The sequence below is a fragment of the Fulmarus glacialis genome, unplaced genomic scaffold (genome assembly GCF_000690835.1).
Source record: "Fulmarus glacialis isolate BGI_N327 unplaced genomic scaffold, ASM69083v1 scaffold14141, whole genome shotgun sequence".
NCBI lineage: Eukaryota > Metazoa > Chordata > Aves > Procellariiformes > Procellariidae > Fulmarus > Fulmarus glacialis.
Window position 1 is genome coordinate 1 of NW_009194825.1, and position 11,178 is coordinate 11,178.

The 11,178-nt window shown below is 44.1% G+C and overlaps 1 protein-coding gene across 1 annotated transcript in view; it reads left to right on the plus strand.

The window, feature by feature from the left end:
• Positions 1–6,755: 6,755 nt before the first annotated feature.
• IL7R (interleukin 7 receptor) overlaps positions 6,756–11,178 on the plus strand; it is a 15,483-nt gene continuing 11,060 nt past the window's right edge. Inside the window, exon 1 of the mRNA XM_009587898.1 lies at positions 6,756–6,972. Coding sequence (XP_009586193.1) covers positions 6,882–6,972 — 91 coding nt within the window. The 5' untranslated portion in view covers positions 6,756–6,881. The remainder of the gene's footprint in view (positions 6,973–11,178) is intronic.

The window sequence follows — 11,178 nt, forward strand, 5'->3', positions numbered from 1 at the left end:
GCACTCGCAGCCCAGAAGGGCAACCGTATTTTGGGCTGCATGAAAAGAAGCGTGGCCAGCAGGTCGATGGAGGTGATTCTGCCCCTCTACTCTGCTCTGGCGAGACCCCACCTGCAGTACTGGAGTACCCCACCAGCTCTGGAGCCCTCAGCACAAGAAAGACATGGACCTGTTGGAGCGGGTCCAGAAGAGGGGGATGGAACAAAATGATCAGGGGGATGGAATGCCTCTCCTATGAGGACAGGCTGAGAGAGTTAGGTTGTTTAGGCTGGAGAAGAGAAGGCTCCAGGGAGACCTTATTGCAGCTTTTCAGCACTTAAAGGGGGCTCATAAGAAAGACGGGGACAGACTTTTTAGCAGGGCCTGTTGCGACAGGACAAGGGGGAATGGTTTTAAACTAAAAGAGGGCAGATTCAGACTAGATATAAGGAAGAAATTTTTTACGATGAGGGTGGTGAAACACTGGAACAGGTTGCCCGGAGAGGTGGTAGATGCCCCATCCCTGGAAACATTCAAGGGCAGGTTGGACGGGACTCTGAGCAATCTGATTTAGTTGAAGATGTTCCTGCCCATGGGGGTTGGACTAGATGACCTTTAAAGGTTCCTTCCAATCCAAACTATTCTATGATTCTATGATTCTATAAATATTACAAAGGCTATTTCAGGTTCCTTGTGCTCTTATGCACATGCCACCAGCCTCAAGTCCCTCAAGGTGGTTTCTGTCCATCTGTTCCATTTTACAGAGACATGTCATCATGTTGCCTCTGTCCGCTCCTTCCCTTTGTCCTGTTTGTTGGAGTCTATGCTTTCTTTTCATCTGGGGCTTACAAAAGATTCCAAGTCTGTGTCATGAAGTAGTCATACATTGGAATGGAGCCTCCTAGGTCACCTTGGCTTTTATTTCTGGAATGGGGTCTGCATGCAGGAACACTATGGCTAAATATTAAATATCCAAAAGCAGCCACAACTGTCATGGACAGATTCTTAAAGAATGTATTCAGCTGAAACCAACTTTTAGTAATTCAAATTTTTAAACTAAAGGGAATTCTAAAACCAAATTCATTAAAAAGAAAGAAAATTTAAATATATTTAATCTAAAAGTTGCAGGGGTCAGATTGGAGTATTTTGTAGAATTAAAATACATTCACAAAATGCTTCATTGTCACCAAAATGGCAGGGTTTTGGACCAGCGTTGTGTTTGAAAAATGTACAGTGGTCTTATGGCAGGTACTCTCCTGCCAGATTTCATAAGTGAGTAATATGTCTTGCAGTAGTTTATATGTTTCTTTAAGACCTAAGAAAAATAATGTGAAGACAATCTAAGCTTTCATTTTTTTAACTACGCTTTAACTCAGGTTATTGTAAAGAATAGCTGAAAATATTATCCTGAGTACCCTAAAGACTTAGAAACCATCAAGCAAATAAAAGAAGCCCAGAAGTATTAATATGACTGTTCTTGCTACTGCTGTTGCAGTATTTGTTACTTAGGAAAAAAAAAATCACGTTTTTTAGCCTGTTCTGTAGTTTTGTAGTCTCATCTCATAATATTTGAATGCCTGACCAAAGTGTACACCAGCCCCTTCTGCTTTACCCATCAGCCAGCAATGTTTTTCTAACTTTTCTATATTCTTCCCTCAGTATACAGGTTTCCTTGTTAACATGGTGCCAATTTATGAGTCCTGGGGGAGGAAGTTCAAAGCAGTAATTTTAAGTGTCAAAACCTCAAAGACAAAGACAGTTCAAAGAAACAGTCAAAAATTTCTGCTCTCTGGCTCCTTTCTTCAGGACAATGTGGTGACGAACTGTGTATCTTCCACGTTGTGTTGCACTCGTACTCTGCAAACCAATGTAATTTGGTGATGAGGCAAGCACAATATCTTCCAGGGTAACTCCATTTAATCTCAGGGTTTCATACTTTCCAACACGCTTACCAGAGCTGGTTTCTTAACTGAGTAATAGCAGTGTCTACTCTCCACGCAAAGCTTCAGGTTCTGTTGTCCATGGCAATGTTGCTTTAAGCAGTACTGACTCCCACATGCTCCTGCTCTTGGGCCAGCAAAACACTTCTTAGAGTAGCCTGAGGCTAACGTGAATCCTTCAGCTGAGGAGTTGTCAAGACATGTCTCCACCAGGGAGAAGATACGTGGAATGAACTTTTCAAAGCAGGTCAGAGTGAGAAATGTGAGGAAGCAACAAAAAAGAAGATTCTGAATCCTTTTCTGATGTAGAAGTCCTCCTCCTCACAGCTGAAGCTGGCCAGAAGATATCTGCTTCCCGGCATATCTGGTTAAAAAAATAAAATCTAAGTATGAAGTCTGTTTGAGTATATATCTAATACATGTCCTAATGAGATTCTGGTTTATTACTTGCCTTAACTTTACCAAACTCTTTGCTAACAATAACAATAAAAAGTAATAATAACCATGGTAATAACCACATTTTTTAGTCTTAGGCACCAATCTGTAACTTACAAATATGGGTAATAACATCTCAATTTCAAGTGTTTATTGAATTTCATAAATTCCATTTCAGAGCTACATGAATCCCCCAGTTTGTCTTTCTGGCAATAATCTAAAGAAAGATCCTATGGCAGATTTTTTGAAAGGGTGTTTAGGGTATTTTTTCTTGAAGCTTTGATTTAATGAGATTCAGAAGCATTAAAGTTATGCAAAAATTAAATATTGTATTGAAGAAGGATGGACCTAAATAGGTGTTAAAAAGCCGTCTTGAATCAGCACCCAAGGCCCATAGAAGGGAAGGGAAATTGTGCATCCTCTCCTCCAGCTCCCCATGTCTTTGAGAAGCAGAGCAGAGCAGGTCAGGTCAGGCTAGGCCAGGCAGAGGGACCGGCACCCTTGTTCTGTGATATAATGAGATAATTTATTAATAGCCCAAGAAACAGAGGAACCCCATGCCATAGAGAGGGCCAAGAAGCCTAACAGCTCCTGCCAAATCTGATCAACAGGAGAAAAGTTACCTCCCAATCCCAAGCTGGACCATGGGTTTGGCCATGGGTTTACCCATGTGTATCTGACCAGGGCACACCAACTGAGCTCCTCAAACACAAGGATGCCTGTATCCTCCATCCATCAGTGTCTACATGACCTGTCTCCAGTGCTGCACACTGGGATGTGTCTGGAGGACCCGATTCACTCGACTCCCACAGATGCTCTGGGATCTCTCTGAACTAGAAGTTTTGAAAAGTATAGCTGGTAGAAGGATGGGATCCACTAACTTCATCTTTCTACGCAGGTACTGATAGCAGACTTAAATCTAGCATATGTGCAAAAGCCTTTTGCATTTTTTGGAGCCAAAACAGAATCAAAACAGACTTTTGTGTCCTCAGGAGAATAAAAACCAAGTGAACAAACAGTATAAGAAGCAAACAGAAAGCTAACTTGTAGATGACTTGCTTGATTAGCCATTTTCAATAGCTGCAACACATGTGATAATCCAAGAAGGCACTGGATCGTGTGGAGCAGTCAGCGGGAAGTGCTGAGGAGCTGATACACCACATGGACGGCACACGCTTGTGCACCACAGGGCACAGAAAAAATTGCTTTCCCCAGTCATAGGTGTTGTAACCTGGACTTTGTTGACAGCCAAAAATCTAAGATGGTGTAGGGTGACTCAGAAGCTCCTCAAAGCAGAGTGTTGGGACCCAAAAAGGGCTCGCAGACCAATGAAGCATAGGTGCGTTTTTGTTGGACCATCAAAACTCTTTCCTGTTTAAACTGGTTTTTCTTTTTTTTTTTTTTTTGTGGAACCCTGAATTAGGAGGCAGAAGCAGTGTAAATTTATTGTAAATGAAAAGTAATCCAGTCTTCTTTCAGCCTCTCCTGGGTACTAACACTTCAGCTGCCCTAAGATTCAGACTCACAAATTTGATTTCCTACCTCCAGGGCATTAGAGGAAGGCAACAAGGTGAGACTGATGGACTCAAATGTCTTTTATAAATCAAGCAACTTTTGAAGCAGAGACCCAGAAGTAAAACAAAATGTACTTTTGGTTCAGGGTTTTGCTCTATACTAGTTTTTTTTCTTTTCATTGTGGTCCCCCGTTTCCCCACCCAGACAAAATGCAGCTACGACAACATGGAAATCCCCTGAGCAGCACAGCTCTGATAATAAGATTGTTCAGGTTCAACCAAAATATTATGTCTGAAAAGTCTTTTTCTTTTAGTTTGCTCCAGCTGAAACAGGAAAAAAGAAAAAAAAAAGATCAAAGTGATAGCCCACTCAATTATAAACAAGACAAATTTAAAGTGAGAAGGTGTCATTTCCAGATAGCGATCAGTTTGCACAGGAGAGCCCTCCTTTATTGATATTTCTGGCTGAAAATGAGGTAGAAATTAGCCTGAGGGTTTCTAGGATAATATGATACTGAATATTATTAAGCCAGGTGCTGAAATCCTTAAATAAACTTTTCTAAAGCAAGCTGGGGTAGGCCTTAGGGGTGTGAAGTCACCGGGACCCAATCTCATTGATTCAAGTTTGGCTTCAATGAGATTGGGTCAATTATAGGAAACTCAGGAGGGAGAGATGAGGACTAACTACTCCTAAAGTTCCACCAGCTGACTCAGATCTCTGAAAGAGGATATTTCTTGAAGGGATATCATGTGAATAGGGCAGTGACCCAAATAATTCTGTAAGCGAAGTCAAGCTCTTGAGCGAGGGTCAGTCAGGCCATGGCCCTGCAACCATGTCCAGCCATGGCTCCTTGGCCCTGCAACCATGTCCAGCTCCTGCTCTCCTTTGTATGGGTGGTGTCTGTGGCCTAGCAGGTCCTTCTCCTGTTTATGGGTGGGAGGTATCATAGAGGTCTGCCAAGCAGAGATCTATCCTCTGCCTCACCTTGGGCTCTTTTTGAATTCATCGGGGAGAAATGAATGTATTTAGGGGTTTAGATTTCATCTTTTGAATGTCAATGTTAGGATGAGATGAATCATGCTCTCTGCTGGCTAGTGGGAGCGAAGCATGAAAAGCTCTGACATAGGAGTATACATCATAAATACCTACATGTTGACCAATGAATCCAAACCCATTTTTCTGTATCTACCTAGGTTTAGTGCACCTTCAGGGAATGCTTTGGCGGGGAGCCTCAGGGCCCTACCACAAGGAGGGACTTGACACAGGTGTGGGGGATGTCCATCTTCCGGGCAACCTTGCTGAGCTCTCATGGAAAGGGGCCCATTTCTTCTCATTCAAACAGGGCAGGGGAGACCAGAAACAGCCCCTTGGCTACTCACTGCCCCCTGCTTAGGGCAGCAAGTGGCACTGGAGGACAGGCCCTGATGTCGTGGCAAGAAGGACACTTTTCTAGACACGAGGGCTGAGCTGTCATCATTTTGATGAGTGGTTTAAATTATTTCCTTGCAAACGAAAAAGCTGCTGTGACTTCCATATTGAGTATCCTTATAATAGCGTCCACATTTTTCTGTTTGCTTTGGCATTGTTACCAACTTTGCCCTCGGTTTTCTTTATGCCTCTGACAAAAAGCTTTTTTTGGTGCAGGCAGGGCCGTGCCAGAGCTTGCTCTTCTCTTTCAGGTCTTCAGCTCACTTATAGTTAGCCACATCAGTCAGCCGTGTACGTAACACTGCATTACGCTCTAGTGTGCGTTGGTGTATACAGCCACAGAAAGTGTGCGAAGGAAATATTTAACACCTCTTTACCTTCCACTTTCTGCCTCTGCTTTGTCCAAAGCCTGAAAAAAATGTGAGATGTACCACTTTGTTCTCAGGAGCTAGGTTTTGCAGGATTAGTCTTTTAAATCACAGCTTCTCTGGGTCAGCATTGTCTTATGTGAGAATTCTATGACTTCATAGAATCACAGAATGGTTTGGGTTGGAAGAGACCTTTGAAGATCATCTAGTCCAACCCCTCTGCCATGGGCAGGGACATCTTTCACTAGGTCAGGTTGCTCAAAGCCCCGTCCAGCCTGTCCTTGAACACTTCCAGTGATGGGGCACCCACAATTTCTCTGGCCAACCTGTTCCAGTGTCTCACCACCCTCATCGTAAAAAATTTCTTCTCTATGTCCAATCTAAATCTATCCTCTTCTAGTTTAAAACTGTTGCCTCTTGTCCTGTCACTACAGGCCCTGGTAAAACATCTCTTTCCATCTTTCTTATAAATGCCCTTCAGATATTGAAAGAACACAGTAAGTTGTCCCCGCAGCCTTCTCTTCTCCAGGCTGAACAACCCCAACTCTCTCAGCCTGTCCTCACAGGAGAGGTGTCCAATCCCCCTGATCATTTTTGTGGCCCTCCTCTGGACCCGCTCCAACAGGTCCATGTCTTTCCTGTGCTGAGGACTCCAGAGCTGGGCACTGTACTCCAGGTGGGGTCTCATAAGAGTGGAGTAGAGGGGCAGAACCACCTCCCTTGACCTGCTGGCCACGCTTCTTTTGATGCCAACACCTAAAGAATAAATAACAGCAATCACACGTAGTGTTTCATAGCTGGAAGATATTTCTCCCTTGGACCTGTGTGCCTCCATTGAGAGGAAAGTGGATGAGAGGACCAAACCATGCTCTCAGGGAAATCAACAGCAAAAATCCAACTAGCCAAGCCAGGAGCATGGTCCATGAAACGTGCTCCTGACCCACTGGACTTGACCAGATTTGGCCCAATGAATCAGTGGGCCTGATGCAGAAGGTCCTTAGTTTTGAAGTGGGAAGCATGTTTCAAAGTAAAAGCTCTACAAATATCTTCACGCTGGCTTCCTGCTCTCTGCCACTAGTCAACCTCGTCGGCATGTTTACATTTCCCCTTGCCTGCGGTCTCTTTATCAGGCAATGGGTTTGTTCTGCGTCTAGTATAAAGTAAGTGAGCGCAGGTTTCGCACACACATGTACTGCATACATGCAGCGGGCTCAGGATGACACAGACGAGTACAGTATTGAGCATTTTCATCTTGTTTCTCCACACCAGTTTTGGGGAAAGTGGTTGCACCTCAGCAGATGGTGATGGTGAGTCATTTCATCTTCATCTTTCCACTCATGTATGATCTTGAAAAATCTGAGTTAAGAGCTCCAAAATATAACTGCTGGGTTAAATGTGTTAGTGTTTTAGCCTCCAGTCTCTTTCGTTTAGTGCCAGTCCCTGAGGTGGATGTGGAGGTGGAGGATACCTATTTAATTTAATTCCTGAGTCTGCTGTCCTTGTAACTTCCAAAGTCATATGAAATGAGGGAGACCATAGCTGTGTGCAGAGGACATGCAAGATCAGACCTGTTAATCGTCTCTCTTTGTATCTAGTGTTCATGTGAGGAGTTATGCCTGGGAGCGGGGAACCGCTTCGCTCTTCTGCAGCCCATGGTCACTCTGAGCTGCCATCAGACAGGGGTGAGGTTCTGGCTTCTCTTGCTCCTGGCAGTTTCCTCCAAAGAAAATATTTCAATGATGGGCCTCAAACTTGGCCCAAATTCTTCCACTTCAAAAGCCAAACTTTTTCTCTTTTTCTTTAAGCAATTGCATCAGGTATATCTGGGGGATAGTCCCAGTCTCCCTCGTAGTATGGCTGAAGCAGCAACTCAACCAGAGGGTTCTCACAGCCCATCACTAAGAGCATTCATCCTTACTCAACAAATAATTACAAATTAATTCAACAGTTTAAAATCAGGCTTATTTCAGATTTCATTATCTCATCTAGAGAAGTAAAAATTATTTAGCAGCATCAAAATCAAAAATGAAAACATAAAGAGCAGCAAAAACCCCACTGTTTCAGTCTGCTATTCCTTTTCTCAAAAGGGAGCTGAAAATTTGGATTTTCAGATTTAGTCCCAGATCTGGGACTAAACTCTTACTTGTCTGATACTGAACAAACAGCAGTGAGAGTCTGTTGCACTGTGCCTGCAGGACATAAGCAGTCACTCAGTTACTGGTAGTTTTAGGGCTCCGATGTTTGGGAGCAAAAGAGTTTTTGGTTTTTAGGAAGGTAATGGCTGTGTTCCTATGCTATCTCACAGATAGGGAATCTCATTTTCCCCAGTGTTTCACATACACATATATACATACATACACACAGAGATAGGATATGCATGATAAGTTTTTTAGTTAGAAGAAAACAGGGAGTGGCTCAGAACTGCATCTGACAATCCTGGGTTTTTTATTTGACTTCTATTTATACAATTTGCAGCTGTTTAGAGCCAGCTTTGGCAAGCAGCTACAGTGGTGAATGGTCAATGGCAATGATTTATCGCCAGTGTCACTGAGATCTCAGGGCTTTCCAAAAGCAGATATGACCAGACCTTTCCTTGTTTTGTCACTCATTTCCAGTAAACCATAATTTGCTTAGAATTAAAGACAAACGGATTCAAAAAATCCCCACTGAGCAATTAGCAGCTTTTATGATTTCTTTTATGAGTCTTGTGGGTTTGGCCAACAAATTAAACAATCCGGGGTAAAATCACCCGTGATGGATGTTTGGCTCTCACTCTTCGCCTTTGCGACTCGCCCTGCGTCCTGGCAAAGTGCCGCCAGCCGACACAGGCATGAGCTCACTCCTTATTATGGGCAGAGGAGGGAAAAGTTCATTGCAGCACTTGCCTTCATCTCCTCCTCTTTTCTGAGTGGCAGCCTGCCTCCCAAGCGCTGTCCCCCCGCCTGGCAGAGGTGGTGGAGATCCCCCAAGAAGGGGCAGCCGTGGAGGCACAGGAGGGTACGGGCAGGGCGAGCAGAAGGCAGCAGGCTGCGGGGTCTCACGGGCAGGACAGCTGGCTTCAGTGGTCCTCCTACCCAGATTTGTGTGGTTTGTCCAACCCACATCAAAACTGTTGTGATTAAAACGAGTTCTGCCTGAATCAGATCAACACTAGAGATTTCGCATTCTCTGTCCATGGAGACAGTCACTTCATTGACTTTGGAAATTCAGTCACTGATCCTGCAGGTGCTTAGCAGTGCCTTTGGTTTCATGTGTTGTTGTTAGTCCTGGTGGCTTCAGAGCTTAAAGCTGAAGCACGTCCATAGCCTCTGCTAACGCTCTTTTGGTAAAGGATGTGATTTGAACCATCCTGCTGGATGTTGTCCAAACCCAAGAGACAACAATTTCTGTGAAGGACCTGTGATGGCTGTAGCTACGAGAGCAGTTTTTCTCCTACTAGAATCGCCTCTTCTCAAGCCCTGCCTTGATTTCAGCAGAGCCGGGCTCAGGGCTCTGCCTGGTCTGGGCTTCTCAAGGAAAAAATTATAATATTGTAAACTTTTAATCGTGTAAAGAGTCCTTAGGAGTGTGAGTCATGTTGGAGTCATCAAAACTATTTATGTAGCAAACATATTCGTGCATTGTGGTTCTGAGGTTTAGGGAAGAAGTGTAATTGAGGCTATATGCATATTTATGTCAGACAAAAAGATTACTGTCAGCCCATGGAGGAACCATACCAGAAAAAGCATTTCAAATTGCTTACTTAAGACCATTAACAAGGTTTAATTATCATATATTCTATGGTTAGGATGTTATTTCCATGAATAAGGAACCACATAATCAGAATGTGAAAGTTCAGTGTCAAAAAGGTGAAGTCAGCTTTCTTTCCAGTGCGGCACCAAAGGCGCACTACACTGGTTAAACATTAAATGGCTGTTTGAACTGCAAGACAAAACCTTTTTCTTTCTTTTCATTTTGCAGTCAGCCTGACAGAGAATGAATTAAAATGTCTGACACTTTTTAGCAAAGCAGTAGCGGACAGCTGAAAGATTTTTTCTGATATGCCATTTATTAATATGATGATTTTTTTGTGTGTTTATGCAAAATCTGGTATATGTAGTTTGCATATACAGAGAGCACTAAGCAGTCTCTCTTTCTTACGTAAAGGAAGATCAGTCATCCTAATTCATAAGTTTTAATGTTCTCTTGAGGTAGCTATGAGTATAAACAAGCCAGTCTCCTGGTAGTTGCAAGTAAAGTCTTAGAGAGGCATAAAATGTCACATATCTGTGCATGTGAGCTTTGGGTGTATCTATCTATATAAAATACGGCGGTTTTCCATTTTAGGCAAATTCCTTTCAGCTTATTTGTTATCTCCTGAATTTTGAATATATGTATATCTATATGCACACACCTTTACCCACAAATATGTAACTTTATGTAATACATGTTTCTGTACACGTATATCTGCCCAGATGGCTCAGGGCTGCGTTGGTCAAGACTCTCACCTGCGTGAAACTGCTGCAGGGCTTGTTCTAGGGTTGCGCTGACCTCTGTGTCTCTCTCCTGAATGTGATGGTCAAATAGGCCAGCTTTGTACAGCACCTGCTTTGTCCGTGTCTGTGCTGCACAGGTTATCTCCTCAAAGCAGCAGCGCTGGTGGAAGACACCGTATTTCATTGTCCTTCAGGGAGAGCTTGGGACAGACCCCACCAGAGCTGCGGTGAGGAGGGAAGACCAGTAATTGCTTCTTAGCACCAGTTGCTCGCGGTGGCAAATGGCCAATAAATATTAGCTCGGGGGATAGATCTGCCTCTGGATTCTGGATTAGTGCAGCATCAGACGCTCCCGTCCCTTCTGCTGCCCACCACGGGTGCTGGTAGCAGCAGCCCCCTTCCTAGCCCCTGCCCGCACTGCTCTTGCGTTATTCTGTGCAATCCTGACTGACTTCTGAATTTCTTCTCTTACTCGAAACCTGACTGCAGATGCACCTCAGCTCCGAGGTCAAGAGGAAGCACTGTTGATATTAGCCCTGTGGGGTGATGCTCTTTAATTACATTTTAAAGCAATCAAAAAAACTCTCCCCTGCTTTCTCCCTGCTGTCAAACCATGACCATTTTGGGTCTTCAGATGTGCTCCCGTGCTGGACAAGGTCTCGGCCTCCCTGTACGCTGGCAGGATTGGCCAGGGATCGTAGGACATCACCGGCAGGACTATGAACCATGGTATCCAAGTAGCTGGTCACCCCTCAGTGATTTGATTCACCTGGGTGACAGCAGAGATGACCATCATTTTCTCTGGGAGGGATTTTCCATTGGAAATGTTTCCCCATTGTTTGTGAGCGTGAATCACTGATATCCCTGGAGCAGCCAAGGTCTTGTTCTCGCTGTGGCAGGTGCCCCACACAGCAAGGGCACGTCTGAGGAGTCGGTTGGAGAGGACCAAGCAAGGCATCGGGAATAGTCCCTGGACATGGGGAATGGGGTTACGTATCATCACAGCTACTCTTAACCACCGACAAAAGGAGATAGAGG